General features: G+C 45.7%; 1 protein-coding gene across 8 annotated transcripts in view; it reads left to right on the top strand.

Moving 5' to 3' along the window:
* MIB2 (MIB E3 ubiquitin protein ligase 2) overlaps positions 1–22910 on the top strand; it is a 402179-nt gene that overhangs the window by 364213 nt on the left and 15056 nt on the right. For all 8 annotated transcript variants that reach the window (XM_086921481.1, XM_086921485.1, XM_086921483.1 and 5 more), the window contains one exon: positions 21629–21694. In XM_086921481.1, coding sequence (XP_086777607.1) covers positions 21629–21694 — 66 coding nt within the window. The remainder of the gene's footprint in view (positions 1–21628; positions 21695–22910) is intronic.

The following is a 22910-nucleotide window of genomic DNA, read 5'->3' on the forward strand; positions in this document are numbered from 1 at the left end:
ATTCATGCCAAAGGTAGTTTCGCAGTTCCACCTTAACCAGAATATAGAACTGCCAGTTTTCTTTCCTAACCCTGACTCAGTGGCAGACAGAGCACTGCACACCTTGGAAGTCAAAAGAGCTCTCCTGTATTACATCGACAGGACAAAAGACTTTGGAAAGATTAAACAACTGTTCGTTGCCTTCTCTCCACAACATAAAGGCAACCCCATCTCCAAGTCAGGTATAGCCAGGTGGATTGTTAAATGTATCCAGATCTGTTATCAAAAGGCTAAGCGCACATTAACAGTTCCCCCTAGAGCCCATTCCACACACAAGTTAGGGGCTTCCATGGCTTTCCTGGGTAACATTCCTCTAGAGGATATATGTAGAGCAGCCACATGGACCACCATACATACATTTACCAAATACTACTGCGTAGATGTACACTCCAAACAGCAAGCTGCTGTAGGACAGGCTGTTCTCAGAACTCTCTTTCAGACTGCGGCAGCTGGCACGGGCACCCGCCGGTAAGGAGGTAACTGCTATTTATTCTATGCACAGATATGAATTCAGCAGCCCTCATGCCTCGAACGGAATATGCTACTTACCAGTATGCATCTGTTCTTGTCATGAAGGGCTGCTGACATTCATATCGCCCGCACTCCTCCCCGGTGCCTGTCGCAGCTGTAGCTCTCAGAATCATTTTCAGACATGGTCATCACTTTCAGTATTACACTCCATCTCTGCCACAATGGCGAAAAACAATCTGGGGATGGAGAGGATACCCATGCGCACTGTAGTCCAGGGGAGGAGCCACCTATCTCGTGATACTTCGAAGACTCTTCCAGAACAACAATGTGCAATCATCCGGACCCAACACTAGGCGGCGATCTATGCACAGATATGAATGTCAGCAGCCCTTCATGCCAAGAACAGATGCATACTGGTAAGTAGCATATTTCTTTTCAAGCACTTTGAAGCGCAAAAAACGTATGAAAACGTTACCGAACTACCTTCGATTCGACTTACATCGTTTTTGACTCCATCAGCTCGATTCCGGTCGTCGATGCGGGCCGTTTGGCCTATCCACGCCGTGAGGCCTAAACCTCATGGAAAGGACGCCAATCAAGAGATGCCCCGAGTGTGGAGCAAAGTTTCCACACAGTGACCACCACGAGGTCTGCAACCTGTGCTTATCGCCAGACCACGACCAATCCAGCTGTACAGCCTGTGCGTCCTTTCTATCCAAGAAAACCATCCGAGTTCGGAGGGCCCTTCCACACGACATGCAGAGATCAGCTCCGGAACTGGTGGATATCTTCGACGAGGAGGTTCCGATCGTTCCTGAAGAAGATTCCAATGATCTCCAAATAGTTTCAGAGGCAGACGACTCAGACAACTCCATACCATTGGGTCAGCGCGTGAGTACTACTGCCCCTGCACCACAGACAGCACCCACATTGAAGGCAAAGGTCAACACTCCGCCTACAGGGCCCAGTCGCGACCGAAAAACCACTTCGAAAGCCTGCCCATTGAGCCCGGCTCGGAAGAAAGTAATTAAGCCTTCTGGTTGCTCTGTCCCGAGCAAGACGCACGTGCCGATCCCACCAGCTCCCTCAGCACCGAAACCGAAAGAAGTTTAACACAATTCCTACCTGTCTGGAATTCCATCACAACAGACAAGTGGGTAAGACAAATTATCCAGTATGGCTACTGCCTCAAACTTATAGCAACCCCTCCACACATACCACCCAGGCAGCGTCCAATGTCTTCAGAACACCTTACTCTGCTCGAACAAGAAGTTCTGTCGCTTCTTCAAAAGGACGCAATAGAAATAGTTCCTTTACAACAGCAAGGAACAGGGGTTTACTCGCTATATTTTCTAATACCCAAGAAGAACGGGACACTAAGACTAAGACCACAGGCCCCTCAATCACGAAACTTGCATTACATTTTAAAATTGTCTTTCTGTTCTTACTTGCTGCACCATCTGCTCACCTTGGGGCCACATTCTCCAGTCCTCAGCGGACTTAGCGCTGTTCACAGGACCCTGGGGAAAGGATAACACCCCGCCGCCATTACCGGCGAGATCGCTGGCCACGCCCCCTTTTAGGCCACGCCCCCGCCCTCTTTACTTAAGACCTCGCTGACTACGAGCGCGGTCTGACATCTATCCTCCTGAGGCGGAAAGCCGGGAGTAGGCGAAACTTGCATTACATTTTAAAATTGTCTTTCTGTTCTTACTTGCTGCACCATCTGCTCCCCTTGGGGCCACATTCTCCAGTCCTCAGCGGACTTAGCGCTGTTCACAGGACCCTGCGGAAAGGATAACACCCCGCCGCCATTACTGGCGAGATCGCTGGCCACGCCCCTTTTAGGCCACGCCCCTCTTGCCGCATTTCGACTCCCATAAAAATGTGTCATTTCAGGAAGCGCAGCGGACGAGCGCAGCGGGCGCGCCGAAGGCGCGCCTAAGGCAAGCCCGTCTGCGCCTGTCCACGCCAGACCGGGCCCAGGGGCCTGCCAGGCTGGCCATATCATCACATATTCGGCCACTTTCTTAAGGGATTTACAGTCTTCCAACCTCACACTCCCCCCCTCTACCATCAGACGCATCCTCGCGACCGGCATCGCCCAGCCAGATCGGCCTCTCACCAACTCGGCCGCACCCCTTAATCTGCCCACTCAAAACAACACCACTATTAGAGTTCTCTATCTAAATACTCGATCTTTAGTAAAACATCACGCCGAAATCTTTATCCTTCTCTCCAACGAAAAACCTGACGTCCTCCTACTTGCTGAAACTTGGCTGACCGCGGACTCACTCCCCGACATTTTTGCAGCCCTCCCCCCAGACTATGACATCCTTCGCGCTGATTGGCCAGGGAACCGCCATGGGGTGGGGTAGCGGCCATAATCTCCAAACACCTGAATTCCACCTCTACCTCATCCATCTCCCTCCCGGAGTTGACAATCTCATCTTTAGCTTAAACACGGATAGCGGGGCCCTAACCTTCTTTCTTCTCTACCGCCCCCCTCAACCGATGCCAACCTTCGCGGCCACTCTGTCTGACCAGTTGATCAACCTCCTCACTTCCCATCCCAGATTCGCCCTCTTTGGCGACCTTAATTACTGGTTTAATTACATCAATGCCGGGCCCCACGCCTCGGAGGTCTTCAAGGCCCTCACCAGTCTGAACCTGTCCCAACAAATTTCTTCGCCTACACATATCAAGGGCTGCATTCTAGATCAAATATGGACCCAAAACCTCATTCTCTCCCCTCCTTCCGTTTCACCCTGTACTTGGTCCGACCACCATTTAATAGACACCACTGTCTCGATCAGTGGCTACTCCCCCATCCCACTGATGGCCGGAGGTCTATCCCGCAAATGGAATGCTTATGACGCCGAAGGATTCCTTGCAAATCTGTCAGACACCTGCCCTGCCCTGGTTCCATGCACTAATGTAGATAAATTAGAAAATGACATTTCCCTCTGGCTGCAGTCAGCCAGTGACAAATTTGCCCCCCTCACTAAATTCCCCCCGACCAGACACCAAAACTCCCACAGATGGTTCTCGGATGACCTAAAAAACTGAAACTAAAGGTACGTCAATCAGAAAGGGCATGGAGACGTAACTACTCCGAACAAACTAGATTACAATATATCTCAGCTCGCAGAGACTATAAAACTGCTATAGTCTCTGCCAAATCTTCCCATTTCTCGGACCGAATCTCCTCCTCAGACAATAAATCCAAAGAAATTTTCAAAATCATGAATGAATTGACATCTAACGACAGAACCCTTCCAGGCCAGACCCCCACCCAAGAATCTTGTGATGCCCTCCACCTTTTTTTCGTTGAAAAAATCAACAAAATTAAGGCATCGATCTCCACCGTCTTTCAGATCACCATCCCGGAAACCCCTTCTAATAACACCCCTATTTTCACTGAATTCCCCCCTATCAACCCTACCTCCCTAGGACAGCTCGCATCCCGGATAAAATCAGGTTCCCCGAACGACGGCTGCCCACCCCCAGTCTTGCGAAGAGTATGTCACTCCTTACCTGATTGCATCTTACCTCTCCTGAACAGTTCACTCAGCACAGGCACTGTCCCGAGACCCTTCAAAGAAGCCATCCTTGTCCCGCTATTAAAAAAACCTGGCGCGGACCCAGAGGAACTCTCCAATTACCGCCCCATCTCGCTTCTGCCTTACTTTTCAAAACTTCTTGAAGCACATGTTACTGGATGCCTTTCCAATTTCATAGAGTCCTCCTGCTATCTGGAGACTAATCAGGCTGGCTTCAGGCCCTCATTTTCCACTGAAACCGTCATCCTAGCTGTCCTCGACATGCTGAGAAGAAATGCCGACTCAGGAACCCCCCAGGCCCTTGTTCTCCTGGACCTCTCGGCCGTGTTCGACACGGTTGACCACAACATCCTGCTCAACCGTGTTGAACAGGCTGGCATCCAGGACCCCGCTCTCGGCTGGATCCGGTCTTTTTTGTCTGACAGATCCCAAGCCGTCCGCCTAGGCCCCTACACAGCCCCCAAGACCCCCACAACCTGCGGAGTCCCTCAGGGCTCCTCCCTATCACCTCTTCTGTTCAACCTGTACCTCCGTCCCCTACTCCACTCACTCCGTAATTGGGACATTACAGTTGTTAACTATGCTGATGATTTGCAGATCATTTTCCCACTCAACTCCCCCAATGCAATAGACAACTTTCACTCTGCCATGCTCCACATCCAAGATTGGATGAATTCCAACCAATTGAAGCTGAACCCCGGGAAAACCGAGCTCCTTCTCCCAGGCTCCAGCCTCTCCTCTTGTGGCACCCAGTTCTGGCCTCACGAACTGGGACCCCCGCCGACCCCTTCCACCTCTGTAAAAAGCCTCGGCGTAATAATCGGCACCGACCTCTCCCTCCGACCTCATATTAGCTCCGTGATTTCATCCTGCTCCTTCCAGCTCAGAAAGATCCAGAAGGTCAGCCATCTGCTTCCCACACCTACCTTGACTCAGGTTATCATCTCTCTTTTGCTCTCCCGTTTGGACTTTTCCAACAGCATTTATCACGGACTTCCCAAAACCCTTCTCCACCGCCTTCAGGTGATCCAAAACCAGGCAGCCCGGATCATCTTTAAATCTCCGAAATGGCAATCTGCCAGACCTATGATGTACAAACTCCACTGGCTACCAATTGAACAAAGGGTGGCCTTCAAGCTGGGCTGTCTCACATGCAAAGCCCTCAATTGCCCCAGTCCTGCCTTCCTGATCTCCCTGATCACCCCCTACTGTCCAAACCGCAACCTCCGCTCTACCCATCTCAAATCACTCATCACACCCAAAACTAGAACTAACAAATTCGGTGGACGAAGGTTCGCCTTTTTGGCCCCGAAATTCTCCCTTCCCTTGAACATTAAATCAAGCAGCTCCTTCATTTTAGGAAGTTGCTAAAAACCTTTCTCTTTCCCCCACCCTGCTAACCCTGCACTAAACCTCAGCTCTGGAATTCGATGTCTTACAGCGCCAGGAAACCCACGGTGTCAGCGCGCTCTATAAATTTCATTTAATAATAATAATAATAAAAATCATTACATACAATCAGATCATTTTCATATAATCACTTTACAACAGGTGCTCCCACTGCTTCAACAAGGCGATTTCCTTACAACACTAGATCTAAAGGACGCCTACTTTCACATTCCGATACATCCTGCTCACAGGAAGTATCTAAGGTTTGTACTGGAAGGACAACATTATCAGTTCAAAGTCCTTCCATTCGGAGTGACAACTGCACCAAGAGTATTCACAAAGTGCCTAGCAGTAGTAGCAGCACATCTCAGGAGACAACAAATACATGTCTTCCCTTACCTAGACGATTGGCTCATAAAAGCCAAGTCATTCAATCAGTGTGTCCAACACAAACATCAGACAATTCAAACACTGCACGACTTAGGGCCATATGTAGGTGGCAAAATACCGGTCGGTAACGGCCGATTTCGGCCGTTACCGACCGGTATTTGTAATTCCAGATGTAGGGGACCTGAAAATTACCGATTCTGTATATTTACCGAATTGGTAAATTAACGAATCGGTAAATGTACAGAATCGGAAATTTGGGATGTAGGTGGCACTGGAAACAGTGCCACAGGCCCTTAGAAATGTGTTATTTACCATGAAATACAATGGCATGGTAAATAACGAATTTCTGAGTACATGCACATCTGTGCATGTACACCTGTGCCATGTGGCACACATACATGCCCTAAGGGCATGTATGTGTGTCACATTGCACACAAGCCAGAATCAGGGGTGCAACAGGGTGTCAAAGTGACACCCTGTCCCCCTTGACAAAATCGGTAAAATTACTGAATCGGTATTTACCGATTCGGTAATTGCCATTGATTCCTATGGGCCTCAAGGCCCATAGGAATCAATGGCAATTACCGAATCGGTAAATACCGATTCGGTAATTACCGAATATTACCGATTCGGTAATATTTAAAGAATTATTACCTTCATGTCATTTACCGAATTGTAAATATCGAATCGGTAAAATTCGGTATTTACGATTCGGTAAATGCCATTTACATACATATGGCCCTTAGTGTTAACAATCAACTACACCAAGTCGCACCTGCAGCCCTCTCATGTACATCAGTATTTAGGGGCTACAATAAACACGTCTACAGCTCTAGCATACCCCAGTCCAGCAAGGATATAGAGCATTCAAGCCTTAGTCACGAACTTCCAACATCAACACTCTCTCCAAGCCAGAGTGTTCATGAGACTAATAGGCATGATGGCATCTTGCATCTTCATCGTACCATATGCAAGACTGCAGATTCGTCCATTACAGGAATGTCTAGCACGACAGTGGAACCAGGCTCAAGGGCAACTAACAGACCTGGTGTTGGTAGACAGCCGCACACATCGCTCTCTGCAGTGGTGGAACACCAAAAGCTTGACAAAGGGGCGGCTGTTCCTCGAACCTGTTCCACAAATAGTACTCACAGCAGACGCATCTCTCACAGGATGGGGAGCCCATCTCCTACATCATACGACACAAGGACAATGGACCATTCAACAATGATTGTTCCATATCAACCATCTAGAGCTGCTAGCAATATTCTTAGCACTCAAAACATTACAAGTACAAAACAAAGCTGTCTTAATCCGGACGGACAACATGACAGCTATGTATTATATACAAAATCAGGTGGGGACACACTCTCTACAACTGTCCCAGCTTGCACAGAACATTTGGAGATGGGCCATTCCACAAAATATATATCTGCTAGCACAACACTGTCCAGGAGTTCACAATCAGATAGCAGATCTGTTGAGTCGGCAGACACAACAAATTCACAAATGGGAACTACATCCGCAAGTTCTTCAACCATTTTTCCACAAGTGGGGTCATCCAGACATGGATCTGTTCGCCACACAAGAAAACGCAAAATGCCCAACCTTCGCCGCCAGGTTTCCACACCCGCAGTTCAAGGGCAATGCAATATGGATGAACTGGTCAGGCAGATTTGCGTATGCTTTTCCGCCACTACCACTAATACCATTAGTAGTACGCAAGCTCAGACAACAGTCTCTTAAATTAATCCTGGTAGTTCCCACATGGGCACGCCAACTGTGGTTCACCACACTGCTAGAACTATCTCTAGTTCCACGCCAAAAGTTATGCCTCACACCATCCCTGCTAACGCAGACCCATGGAGACATCAGACACCCGGACCCAAATCATCTGAATTTAGCGATCTGGCTCCTGAAGTCTTAGAGTTTGGTTATCTTAACCTACCACCAGACTGTATGAACATCATTAAAGAGGCCAGGAGACCTAATATCAGAGCTTGTTATGCTCCTAAATGGAAGAGATTTGCCATTTATTGCAACAATAACCAAATTGATCCCTTGGACGCGTCTATCCAGAATATCATTTGATACCTTTTACATTTACAAAGATGTAACTTAGCATATTCATCCATACGCCTGCACCTGGCAGCAATTGCATCGTATTTACAAAACAGACAACATCTGTCTCTTTTTAGAGTGCCTGCTATTAAAGCATTTATGGAAGGATTAAAAAGAATCTTTCCCCCCAGGTTACCACCTTCTCCAGTGTGGAACCTAAATGTTGTTCTTACAAGACTCATGAGACCTCCTTTTGAGCCTTTACACAAATGTGAATTGCAATTCCTCACGTGGAAAACAGCTTTCCTTATTGCTATTACCTCTCTTAGAAGAGTAAGTGAGATACAAGCTTTCACAATACAAGAACCATTTTTACAACAACATCGTAACAAAGTGGTTCTAAGAACTAATCCTGAATTCCTTCCAAAAGTCATTACTCCTTTTCATTTAAACCAATCTGTAGAGTTACCTGTGTTTTTCCAAAACCCTGACTCTGTAGCAGAAAGTGCTGTACACACACTAGTTGTTAAAAGAGCTCTTCTCTACTATATAGATAGAACCAAATCTATTTGAAACACAAAACAATTGTTTGTGTCTTTCTCTCCACCTCATAAAGGCAACCCCATCTCTAAGGGTGGAATTGCAAGGTGGATTGTAAAATGTATACAAATATGCTATCAAAAAGCAAAACGTACATTAACAGTTCCTCCTAAAGCGCACTCCACACACAAACTAGGAGCCTCTATGGCTTTCTTAGGGAACATTCCCCTAGAGGACATATGCAAGGCAGTAACATGGTCTACAACACACACCTTCACTAAACACTACTATATTGATGTGCAAACCAAGCAGCAAGCTGCAGTAGGCCAAGCTGTCCTTAAAACTCTCTTTCAAACTACTGCAACAGATACAGATGACCACCGCTAGGGGAGACACTGCTGCGCAATCGATGCTAAGTGAAGTATCTGCAGCTCATATGCCTCGAACGGAAAATGCTACTTACCAGTATGCATCTGTTCTTGGCATGTAGAGCTGCAGATTACCTGTATCTGTTCCAGTTTTATCTTACTTAGATGCACACGCATGGACATCCTTTTCTTTACTTCTACTAACTCCATCAATTCCCATCATGGCGAAAAACAATCTGAGGATGGAGCCGATGCCCTTGCGCACTATCGTCCAAGGGAGGAGTTACCTTTCTCGTGACTACAAAAGACTTCTTCCAAGACGACAACAACATGCAATCATCCGAGCCCAACACCAGGTGGCGATCTAGGGCTAAGTGTAGTAATCTGCATCTCTACATGCCAAGAACAGATGCATACTGGTAAATAGCTTTCTCCTTTTGTTAGATTATGCAATTTTAAATAATTATTTTAGTTTCTCAAACTCCACTCTTAGAATTTTTCGCAGAAAAACAGTCAATGTTATCCTATGGAGGAAAATAGTGTTATCGATTTTGAGGGAAGTATTTGGTAGTGGAAGTTGAGGTTCTGGGGTTAGATTCAGGGGTCCCCGAGGGTCAAGGATGCACTCTAGTTACACCCTCAGCGACACTAGGGTGCAGAGTGCTGAGGCCCAATGTTATCCAATGGGAGATAGGGGGCCTCCGGTTGGTGGCTACTGGCAAGCAGGCCACTTGGTTGTGGGAGCAAAGCTCTTGGACTTTAGCTCAGGGCAAATGGGGAAAAAAGTAGCACCAAAGGTGCACCCTCAGCGGCACTAGGGCGGACAGGTGCTGGGTGCTGTTTCAACGTCTGGCACCCTGTTGTTCTCAGTAGGGAACCTCCGGTTTGCAAAGGCACTGCAGGCTTAGGGACAAAGGTCTTCTGGGTGCGACCACCACTTCGAGAGGTTAGAGGTTGGTTAGGCACCGTCTGTTTGGTCACACAAGTCCTTGGGGCGAAAGGTACAGGGGTGCCCTTTGGGGTCGGATCTTCTTACCAGCTCCTGTTCGTGGTTGAGGAGAATTTCTGGATTTAGGCTGCAGGCGTCTGCTGGAGGCTTGAGGCAGGTCAGGGGTCGCCAGACCTCGGGTCAGGATTGCCGGGGGAACTCCTCGTGGTGTTTGCCCTCTCGAGCTCGGGCCATGGATGGCCGGTGCAGGGTGGTGCAGATGTGCGGTTTCCGGCCGGGGCACAGAAGACAAAGTCTTTGGGGTTAAAGGCAGGCAGGTCCTCCAGGGTTTTCGAGGTTGCTGGCTGCAGGACACACCGGGATTTCGCAGGAGCAGGTTTGATGTGCAGACAGGCCGGTAGGAACGTCTTCCTCTTGTTGGCTGCTACACGGCTGTTCGGTCCTTCTTCTTCTTGTAGTTTTTTCTTGTCTTAGGAAGCAAGGTTCAGGGGTGCCTCCAAATACTAGAATCAGGGGCGTTACAGGTAGGTAAAAGGCAGGGACCAATGGGTCTCTTCCCTGGGGTGGGTACACCCCCTATTATGCCATCATCCAGTGGGAGAGGGGCATAAGCCTGTCTCTGGTTGCCTGAGTCCCTCCATCTGCAAGATGGCGTGGACTGAGAGTTGTGCTTCACCTCGCCTCCCCCACCTGAGGGGTGAAATTGGCAGAGGTGGGCACACCTCTCTTCCTCACTTGTTTTTCCCGCCGGTTCTCATGTCCAAAGAGGGGGTCAGAACCAGTGGGGACCAGTTGCTGAGAGTTGCAAGTGGCCTGGGGAAGCTCACCTTCGTGACCCCTGCCCATTTTGGGGGAGGAAGCTTGGCACCTCATCCCAGGATGTGCATTGTTTCAGGCCCCAGAGAGCAGCAGGCTCTCGATCCAGGGGTCCAGAAGCATGTCTGGTGGTAGCAGCTGAAAGCAGCCACTCAGCCTGGACACTAGTGGTAGGTTAGTTTTCAGCGGGCATCTCTAAGATGCCCACTGTGTGCATTTCTCATTAAATTCCACACTGGCATCAGTGTGGGTTTAAAGTCCTGAGACGTTTGATACCAAACTCAGTTTTCAGTGTAGCCATTATGGTGTTGTGGAGTTTGTAATGACAAACTCCCAGCACCATATACTCTGAATGGCAGCACTGCACTTACAATATCTAAGAATGGACTTAGACACTGTAGTGGTACAGGGCTCATGCACCTGCACCCTCACCACTGGTATAGTGCACCCAGCTAGAGGGGTGACTGACCTATGCCAGGGCAGTGGGTTGTAGGCATGGCACACAGAGATGTGTGCCATATCGACTCTTCACTTTGTTCTGCACCAAGACACGCAGCTTGCAAGGCAGTGTGTGTGTGTGGTGGTACAGGACCTCTAAGGGTGGCCTTCTCTGGTCACAGTGCCCTGTCTTCCCCTGGTATCATTTACTTGGGGCTGAGCTATGGCCAGAGATGCCAATTGGGTTTAGGCTTCAATGCAGTTTTAGGGAAAAAACATAGGTCCTTGGTACCTGGTTAGCAGGATCCCAGGGCACCCTCAGTCAAAGCACATCAGCAATTCAGACAAAAATGGGGGTAACCATGCAGAAAGAGGGCACTTTCTCACGGCAGGGTCTTTTAGTGCCAGAGCGGAACGGCTGAGCCGATGTCCTCTGGCACATCACAAATGACATCTGCATCCTGAGGTGGCGCAGGGCATATTCTATCAGTGTGGGGAGTCTTGCCTAAATCTTTTTGCCATTTTCAAGAATGTGCAGTGTCAACCATTTTGCACGTTGAGTTTCTGCAAGAGAACTTGTTAGGCAATGCATTTCTGCTGGAATGGAACAAGGGTATTCCTTGCCGCCACTACGTCTCCTATCCCAAGTTCTGAAGTTCAAGAAGGACCATGCCCAAGTCATCCTAATTGCCCAGGGTAGGCCAGGAGAGTGTGGTACCCTGAATTCCCAAGCATGAGCATCTGTCCTCCGATCAGTCTGCCACTTCAGGGAGGATCTCCCATCTCAGCAACAAGGCAGACATTTCTTATGTGTACGCTCTTCATGCCTTAGCATAGTTGCTTGCTGCTTCTCTTGACCCTGAAAACTGCCTTCGTTATCGCAATTATGTCAACTAGTCACACAAGTCAACTGTAGGCACATAAATGCACTTGTCATACACTACCTTCTTTCTGGACAAATTGATGCTGAAGACTTGAGCGCTCTTCTTCCCAGTGGTTGTGACTCCTGTCCACGTTTGGCAATCAGTCACTATGCCAGTTTTGTTTGCTCCCCCACACCGTTTTAAAGAGGAGAAGTGCCATCAGTCGGACCTCCAACATGGCTTTGAATTTTTATCAGACTGCATCAGGTCGATGGTCAACTCTGTGGGTTTTTTCTATAACGAAGAAGAGTAAGGCTGTGCAAAAGAGGACCTTGGTGTGGTGGATAGCCGCCTGAATCCAGGTCTGCTACGCATGGGCCAGTAAATGGCCTTCAGGGTCCTAGAGCACATTCCTCCAGGCGCTAAGACTTTTACCAAGGCGTTTGCATGAGGGCTGCCTGTCTTCAACAAGGCTGAGATGTGGGCATCAGTGCTCATGGCATCGAAGCACTACTTACTAGCTTGACAGACAATTTTGGCTGGAAGGACACTTTTTTAACCACATATTCCTCACTGCCCTCCTTCTTCCTCCATTCTGTGTTGTGGTCACTTTAAAATCTACACAGGTCCTAAGTCAACAATAATCGCACTGCCATCAACAATTGTTTTATGCTCTGTGGATGTGGGAAGGAGAAAGACAAGAAACTTATATGAACATGCAGGAGTGGCGCTTACGGATGGCTACGCTTCGTCACTTCTGTGGTAGGACAGAGCCATCACGCATGACGCCATCTACCGACGCTTAGGAGAGGAGCACTTGTGAAAAGTTCTCCAGATTCAGCCTGCCACCTTGAGCATATTTTGAAGGTGAGGAATCTGCAGTTAGTGTATCCACTCGAAAGAGCGTTACCAAAGGTAGCTAACTTCTTGACGGGAGGATCCCCAAAATCTTTAATAATAAGTTTCAAGTTAAATAGGAAATTATCCATCTATCAGAAAGATCAAAAATGTTGTTTCCAAAGTATGGAATTTGTTTTCAGAAATACATCTAATGGTGCAGATTTTCCTAGCCTCAGCAGCCCTTGTTCAAACTTGCCATACAGTATCATCAATCAACACAAGAAATCCCAGCTTGCAGTCCCAAAGTACCATAAGGAAACAGTGCACTACAAAAATTCTGGTTATGGAGAAAAAGATTTTGCTTGTGAAACCTTTTAACTGAATGACTGATAGTCTCTAATATGGTGCTCAGCTAATGCACAAGATTCAGATTTGTGTTCTCAACTTTGAGAAGTTTTTTTTTCTTGTCTGCTTTAGATGGTTTCACGTGGCTCAATAAGCATGAGGTCTTTAACCACTGATGGCTTAGGGATTTGCAGTCCTAGAGTTACAGCTGTCATTGGAAAGCAAGTGCATTCAAGGTGATGCTAAGAGACCGACAACAAGAGCATGCTGTTCTGCCAAATGTGTCTATATGGGATTTACAGCAAGAAAATTCAAAATCTTAGTTTCAGTTTCTATCTTTTGGTCGTGTGACAGATATCTTCCTAACCATGTAAAATTAATGAACATTTTTAGTGCTCTGACACCCGAAATGCCAAATCGGGGATATATAAAACTATGTATATACACAAAATCAAAACAAGATACAGTACACAATCATGGCAGTGTTGATTAGCATGTTCTTCTTAAGTAGGCAGCTCACAACATGAGAGATCTTTATTTACAGTGACTTCTATGAATGTTCTTAGAGCATTTAGAAACCATCTTCCTGCTACCTTCGATACCTGCCACAAAATGGGGGCCTCTTTAGTACTTAATAAGTGGAACAGGGCAACTTTTGAGCCAATGTGGAAAGCTTCATCTAAGTAATTCATTTAACATAAGGAGATGCTCTGAAAATAAAATAAACAAGATTCCTACAGTAATTGCACCTTTTTGCATTGATTAGATGTGGTCAGTTCACATGTTTTTGAGGTTAAAAGAGCATCAGTAAAGTATGTTGATTTCTCACAAAACAAACAGTAGTTTAATGCATGCAATCATCCTTACAAGTGCCAATCACTCACAAAAAAGCAAATGTCAAATGAAGTGTGCAATGTATACAGATGATAAGCCGAAATGGCACCCACAAAGCTCCTATACAGGCAAAGTAGCCTCAGTTGTGTACTTTGGAAACATCCAGCTGGATAGTTGTAAAGCTACATGGATCAATGCAGACATGTGTGGTATATTATTGTACTAAATACCCTCCACGCTAGGTTGATAGGTTAAATGGATTTTGGTTAAAATCTCTTTAAGAGCAAGGCAACTTCAGCCTCAAATATTCCACTGCCACAAGGAGAGAGAATATACCATATGGAAATCTATGCACAACACATAAATCTTTAATAGAACCATTCTTCAAAAGAAACATTACTTAGCTACAGCAATAGATTTCTCTACCTTGGTAGCTCTAAACTCACGTGTGAGCCGGCACAACTATCCAGGAGCTTGAAAGGTTATACCACGCACTTTCATAAAAATGTAAGAGGACACTGACGCTTGGGTATAATAGGTTTTATAGTGAACGTCAAAGAGGAGTTTGAAGGCAAAAATCCATTATTATGCTCAGAAATGCAATTTAAAACTCCAGATCCAGCCACTAGATGGCATAGGTTAATCTATAGCAGATATCTAGCTTCAAAACTATTGTTAAAATGAATGTATCTTTTCTGTTCTTGTTATTTATTCAGAACCCCCAAGGTTTCTGTCAGAACTAGGTGCATCTTTGTTCTTTTATTTTCTCATCCACTCTTACCTCTGCTCTCTTCAGCTTCCTCCGTCCCCAAAAGATTGCACCACCACCTCACATTCACCTCAAACAGAACCCTGATGAATTCCCTTCCTTGTTCCAACGATATCTGTGCAATAACCTCCTTAATTGCCTCCTACAAAAACCTTCTTTCTTTTTTAAGACACTTGCCAATATTTGCACATGTACTCTGAGTAGCTTTCCATGTACAACACTAACAACATTTTATTCAAATAGGCCCTGGATTTCCATCACTCATGTTGCTCAAACAACCTAGCTCAGCATGAGGGTTTTCTTTCTCTCTTCACTATTGCCACCTTACCACAACCAGCTTTCACAGCTTGTAGGGAGACAGATTCTCTGCTGTCTATTCATTTATGACAGCAGTTGCCTCCATTCTTCTGTTTGATTTCCCTCAAGAACACCACCTTTAAAGGAAGTTTATCCCAAAAAAGCATTATTCCGAGCTGCAAGACAACTAGAGCACCGTCAGTCATGCACAAACTATTATGAGATTCTTTAGTAACAGAGTGTACTGTTTGCCTAAACAGTTTGGAAATGCAATATTTCTTACTTTTCTGCTCTTCTAGTCCCCCATAAAATCATTGTGTTCTAGGCATATGAGCTGTTGATCATATTCTTTAACATAGATCGGCATCTATTGTTGGGTTCGGATCTTTGCACTTTGTTTTTCTCGAAGAAGTTTTTGTAGTCACTTGGTAGGTGACTTCTCCCTTCGGTGATAATGCGCATGGGCATCGGCTCCATCCTTAGATTGTTTTTTTTCCACCATCGGGTTCGGATGTGTATTGCGATGTTCCGGTTCGGTATCGTTTTCGAACTTCTTCGACGCGCAATCCTCTACCCTGGACGGTATTGTCTTCGATTGCGGTTCTTCATTCGATGCGCATCGTCCAAACTGAGAAAACCTTCAGTCGCGAAACTCGAGGCGGGCCGTTGGGCCTACCTGTGCCGACCGCGCTAGCAGCCGATGGAACGGACTCCATTTAAACTATGTCCCGGGTGTTGTGCTAAGTTTCCACGCACCGACTTGCACGAGGTCTGCAACCTCTGCTTATCCCTGGAACACAACAAAAAGGGCTGTGAAGCGTGTTGGTCATTCTGATCAAAGAAAACAATTTGTGATAGTCCGGCTCAACGCCACCAGATGCATTACCACAGCGGCACCGTGCCGGACATCTTCGGAGAAGATCCAGATATCCAACATCCAGTCAAAGGAGCCAAGGAAGAAGAACAGGTCCTCGTGTCTGAAGCAGACTCCGAGATGGAGGAAGAAGAGCACATCACTCGGGGTCAGCATACCGTGAGTACTGATACCCCTGTGCCCAGCCAACATAAAACAAAGGCTCCGGTACCACCTTCGCCTCTAGTTGGCACCGACAAAAAGTTTCCGATGCCCCACCCTCCAGCCCAGCTAAGAGACATAAAGAAAAGCCTTCCGGCTCGGGCTCGAGCCGGCCCCATTCCGGTGCCGAACCAATACCTTCAGCACTGAAACAAAAGTCCAAGTCTCTACGAGTCACCACACCACCGGGACCGAAGTGTACACCTTCGACATCGAAGACTTTGGAACATAAGGTCTCCAAACCTAAAAGTTTAGAACCGAAATCCCCTACACGTATAGGTTCAAAGCCGAAAAAACCTCTGAACCAAAAGGCGCTGAGCCGAAATCCTCGGTATTAAAAGACTCTGAGCCCAAATCCTCCGCACCAAAAGGCTCGGACGGAAACCCTCCGCACCGAAAGGATTGTAGCCCAAAAGCGCCAAACGCAAAGACCCACAGCCTAAACCTACAACACCAAATGAGCCGGAGCCGAAACTCTCGCCACCGAAAAAAACAGCAAACCAGGAAAAGGACACTCCACCAAAAGAGCCTCAGTCCGATGAACCATCTTTGGACCCAAAATAAAAGACTTGTTATTAACCCTAAAACAGGGCATATCCAGGCCACTCTTCCTAAAAACGGAAGCTGGACCTTACAGAAGACCCTTCTATACCTCCCAAGACAAAGGACATTGGTACTAACCCTTCTCCACCTTACATTCCACTTCCCTCTCCTCCTATAAATCCGAATTTGATTATTTCACCATCAAATTTACTGCCACCTCCACTTTCACCTAGCATTCAGGATGAGGATTATGGGGGTGGGAATGGGGATACTGATTAGGAACAGGACATACCACCAGATCAGGACAAACCTCAAGATACTGATCCTTGGGAAAATTATGATAAGGAACCAGATCCAGATAATGACCCTGACATGTTTCCTTCTAGACCCTCCCCACCTGATGATAACATTGGATACGCTCAACTCATTAACAGAGCTGCAAATATCACGGGTGGAGCTCCATAAAGAACCTTTGGAAGAAGATTTCCTCTTTGAGACACTCACCTATTCTCAAAGATCTACTCACACTTTACCTATGCTAAAGGGCATGTTAAAGCACAGGGATGAGGTCTTTAAAGACCCAGTTAGAGCTAGAATACTCACAGCCAGAGTAGACAAAAATTACAAACATTCTCCTACAGACCGTGCTTATATTAAAGGTCAGTTGTCTTTTGACTCTCTTGTAGTCCCTAACGATCGCAAGAGACCTAACTCTCAAACTACAGGTGAGTCTCCACCTCCTGATAAGGAGTCCAAGCTCATTGGCGCCTCAGGTAAGAGAGTGGCTACACAGGCTGCAAACTATTGACGTATTGCAAACGCTCAGGCTCTGCTAGCACGCTATGATAGGGCTCATTATGATGAGTTAGAACAACTCACGCAACACTTACCCGATCAGTACAAAGCAAAAGCTAATGACCTTATCCAGGAAGGCAAACTTATCAGTAAAACTTCCATTAAATGTGCACTGGATGCAGCAGACACAGCAGCTTGTACAGTAAATACTAGTTTACTGCTGCGCATACACGCTTGGCTTAGAATTTCCGGATTTAAACAGGAGGTACAATCCTCCATACTAAACCAGCCTTTTGATAAGGAACATCATTTTGGGCCAGCTGTAGATACCTCCCTTGAAAAAATGAAAAAGCACACTGAGGTTGCAAAGTCTATGGGTGCTTTACTATTACCAACTATCAGATGATCCTTTCACCACTCCTTTTACAGGGGTGGCTCAAACACAGTGTCCACAGAAAATCCCTCCTCCTCTTACAAGGGGAATAATCAATCCACCTCTTCCAGAGGCTATTTTCGAGGAGGTTATAGAGGGATCAATAATAGGGGAAGAGGCAAAGGCAACTCCACACGCACTTCCCCATCATACAAACAGTGACATCCCTCCTCTACCTCTGATCATTCCACACCTGTCGGGGGCGTCTCTCACAATTCCTGCCTGTCTGGAATTCAATCAGCTCAGACAAGTGGGTACTACAAATTATCCAGTATGGTTACTGCCTGGAGCTTACAAGCACTCTCCCAACTATTCTTCCAAAACCACATACAATGTCACCAGAACATCTTGCTCTCCTAAAACAAGAGGTTCTCTCTCTTTTTTAGAATCATGCAATAGATCCAGTTCCATTTCATCATCAAGGGACAGGAGTATACTCCCTGTACTTTCTAATCCCCAAAACAGATGGCTCTCTCAGGCCTATATTAAACCTCTCCGCTAAATCTCTACATTCAATCAGACCACTTCCACATGGTCACACTCTAACAGGTGCTTCCACTGCTTCAGCAGGGCGACTTTGTATCCACTCTGGACTTAAAGGACGCCTACTTTCATATTCCCATTCACCCAGCTCACAGAAAATAGCTCAGGTTTCTGGTGAAGGGAACACACTATCAATTCAAAGTTCTCCAGTTTGTGGTAACTACAGCACCGGGAGTCTTTAACAAGTGTCTGGCAGTAGTTGCAGCTCACTTAAGAAGGCAAAACATTCACATCTTCCCTTATTTAGACAATTGGCTAATAAAAGCCAAATCGCAACACAGCTGCTTACTCCACATTTAAAGAATTGTTCAACTACTTCACGACTTGGGGTTCACTGTCAACCTCGCCAAATCTCATCTCCAGCCATCAAACCCACAAGCATATCTAGGAGCTACAATAGATAGTTGCAAAGCTCTAGCATACCCCAACCCAGTCAGGATATTCAACATGAAAAATCTAATATCACACTTTCAACCTCAACACTCTCTATCAGCCTGAGTGTTCATGCAATTGATCGGAATGATGGCCTCCTGCATTTTTATTGTTCCTTATGCAAGGCTCCAAATGCACCCATTACAGGAATGCTTAGCATGTCAGTGGAACCAGGCTCAAGAACTGTTATCAGATCTAGTGTTGGTAGACGGCCGCAGCCATCGCTCTCTGCAGTGGTGGAACATACAAAACCTTTACAAGGGTATTACACAGTTCCACAGATGGTACTAACAGCAGACACATCTCTCACTGGTTGGGGGGCTCATCTTCAAAAACACATCATTCAGGGCATGTGAACTGTACAATAGAAGCAAATCCACATAAACCATCTAGAGCTAGCAATATTTCTTGCTCTCAAAGCTTTTCAACGGCATCTAGTAGGCAAAGCTGTCTTAGTTCATACAGACAACATGACAGCAATGTACTACATACAAAAACAGGGGGGGGACACACTCCTTACAGCTTTCGCAACTAGCTCAAAGCATCTGGAGATGGGCCATACCTCCAAAAAGATATCTCCTTGCAGAACACCTCCCAGGAGTAAACAACCAGATTGCAGATCTGGTCAGTCGTCAACAACAACAGAGCCACAAATGTGAACTTCCTCCTCAAGTTCTCCTCCCATTCTTCCAAATGTAGGGCTACCCAGAAATAGGTCTTTTTGCCACACACCTCAACGCAAAATGCCCAAGATTCGCCTCCAGGCACCCACACCCGGTATCCAAAGGCAATGCGATATGGATGAACTGGTCAGGAAAATTTGCTTACGCTTTTCCACCTCTCCCGCTAATTCCATTAGTGGTTCGGAAGCTCATACAGCATTCCCTCATACTCATCCTAGTTGCTTTAACATGGGCTCGACAGCCATGGTTCACAAAGTTGTTTGAACTATCAGTAGTTCCTCACCAAAAACTATACCTCTCACCCAAGCTTCTCACGCAGAGCCATGGAGAGATAAGACACTCAGTCATCTCAACCTTGCGATCTGGCACCTGAAATCCTAGAGTTTGGCTACCTTAACCTTCCGCCAGACTGCATGAACATCATCAAAAGGGCTAGGCGCTCTACCACAAGAGCATGCTACACAGCAAAATGGAAACGGGTTGTAGTCTACTGTGTCAACAATCAAATCAATCCACTAGATGCTTCAATCCAAAGCATCATTTGTTACCTATTACACCTACAGCGTTCTAATTTGGCGTATACATCCATACGCTTACATCTTGCTGCTTACTTACAAAACCGACAGCATTCGTCTCTGGTTCGAGTAGCAGCTATCAAAGCTTTTATGGAAGGACTCAAAAGAATCATTCCTCCTAGACTTCCACCTTCTCCAGTGTGGAATCTCAATATAGTTCTCACCAGACTCATGGGTCTACCATTTGAACCTTTACACAAATGTGAACTTCAGTTTCTGACATGGAAGGCAGCCTTCCTTGTAGCCAACACATCTCTTAGAATAGTGGTTTAGCTTCAGGCACTTAACGATACAAGAACCATTTTTACAAATAAACCAAAATAAAGTGGTTCTTAGGACTAATCCCAAATTTTTACTCAAAGTCGTTTCTGCCTTTCATATCAATCAGTCTGTTGAGTTGCATGTATTCTTCCCTCAACCAGATTCAGTGGCAGAACTTGATCTTCACACATTAGATGTTAAAAGAGCCATACTATACTACAAAGAACAAAATCCTTTAGGAAAACAAAATAACTTTTTGTTGCTTTTTCGCCACCGCACAAGGGCAATCCCATATCAAAAGCAGGTATTGCACAGTGGCTAGTTAGGTACATTCACATATGCTACATTAAAACTAAACACACATTAACAATTCCCCCTAGAGCACACTATACACGCAAACTAGGACCTTCTATGGCATTCTTAGGGAATACACCATTAGATGACATCTGTAAAGCTGCAATATGGTCTACACCACAGACATTCACAAAACACTATTGTGTAGATGTGTTAGCAAGACAGCAAGCTAGTGTAAGCCAGGCAGTTTTACGAACACTATTTCAAACCACTGCAACAGCTACAGGTTAGCCACCGCTTGGGAGATAACTGCTGTATAGTCTATGCTAAAGCATATGATCTACAGCTCATATGCCTTGAACGGAAAATGCTACTTACCCAGTATACATCTGTTCTTAGCATATAGAGCTGTAGAATCATATGCACCCACCCGTCTCCCCGGGTACGTCTAACTGTGGCAGTATTATCTTACTTAGATACATTACACATGGACATCTATCTTTATTACTTTACTAACTCCTTCATCACCCTTTATGGCAAATCAATCTAAGGACGGAGCCGATGCCCATGCACACTATCACCGAAGGGAGGAGTCACCCACCTTGTGACTACAAAGACTTCTTTGAGAAAAATAAAGTGCAAACATTGGGACCCAACACTAGATGGTGATCTATGCTAAAGCATATGATTCTACAGCTCTATATGCCAAGAACAGATGCATACTGGGTAAGTTACATTTTCCTTATGTAATCTACCGTATTATTCAATTCACCAAACTGAAAGATTAAATACTTTAAGAACTGTGGTCTTAGTCGACACAATCCCTATCCACTTAAACGCATCATAATGCTTTTCCCTAGAACCATAAATGTATTTCTTTTTTTTTTTTTTTTTTTGTCGACTACAATCAAGAAGACATGTTATTTTTAGGAGTAGAGGGTACATATTTTCCACCTGTGTATGTAGAGTATGCTGTCTTCCTGTTAACTCTCTGTCTAACTTAGCATCTTTGCCTTTTCCAGAATGTTCCCGGCGAATGAAAAAGTGCATCAAGTGTCAGGTCACCATCACCAAAAAGCTCAAACAAGGTAGCTATGAGGCATTTGTTTAATTAGAATGATCCGAAGATGAGTGTTCCATGATGGGAACTGAGAATTGCTTTCCGTGATTGAGGCAGCTTGTTTTTTGGCACAGTGAACACTGATGAATTAACCTTCAAAAAATATTTTACAGCACAATGTCAGCACATTTGCCGAAAACCTGGAAAATAATTTTGACAGCTAAAGGCAGAGCTCTTCCATCAATTTAATTAACACCTGTTGCCCGCTGCCACTTGCCCAGTCCACAACACATCACTTACCACTCTGCCAAGACTAGGATATGTTATTTACAAGTAGGACTAAGGTGGCACCACATACTAGATCAATCTCACTGGCTCTTAATTCCTTGACAACATCCTTGATTTATGCTCTTGTTGCCTGTTTAACCATCTCAGTCCCACGTCAAGCTCCCCACAGTGTAGCTAGATCGAGGGATGGGAGATTGCTGCATGTTGTTCTGAGACTTTAAGCCACTGAGTGATATGATTACTAACTTTTTTGTATTTGCAATCATAATTTCAGCACCCCCACTCAAATACGTTTTCCATCCCTAGTCATTCCTAGAATCACTGCTGAAGGGATTGTGTATATAGTAAGCCACTAGTGTTCCAACCCCTCAATAGCCTAGTTTCTTAAACTTACAGTTCACCATCTCCCCTCTTGCGGTGGCAGCAGCAGTCTGTAGAGCTCATTCCCTTCTCCTATGAAGCCAACACTGCCCTATCACCCTCAAACTCTCTTATGCCACTTCATTGTTCATGCAGCTTCTTCTCCTAACCTAGTACTCAATATAAGGCTTGGTTCTACCTTCAGAAACCCACGAATGCAGCACAAGTGTTCACTTGCCTCCTTTGTCCTCTTGGCTGATGTCACTCAGAGAATGTATACCATGATCACTCCAAGGAACGGGTTTCTGTATTACCTTTGTGCACTATCTTCTCGTCCATGCTCCTCAATTTATGTTACTGCTTTTGATGTAATCCTGTCCAACATTGGTGTTTGTAGTGCCAACTACATAGATACAATCATAAAACGTCAGTCGTTTTGAGGGAATGTCTATCTAGTTTTGTGAATAATCCATTTTAATTCTATATATGTTTAACCATACCTCTTAAAGTTCCTATTTAGGAGTGTCCTTAGTGGCTTCGCTTTTCATTTTTGTCCTAAGTATTTAATGTATTAGGTTTTGTGGAATTATTGTTTC

The sequence above is a fragment of the Lissotriton vulgaris genome, chromosome 5 (genome assembly GCF_964263255.1).
Source record: "Lissotriton vulgaris chromosome 5, aLisVul1.2, whole genome shotgun sequence".
Classification (NCBI taxonomy): Eukaryota; Metazoa; Chordata; class Amphibia; order Caudata; family Salamandridae; genus Lissotriton; species Lissotriton vulgaris.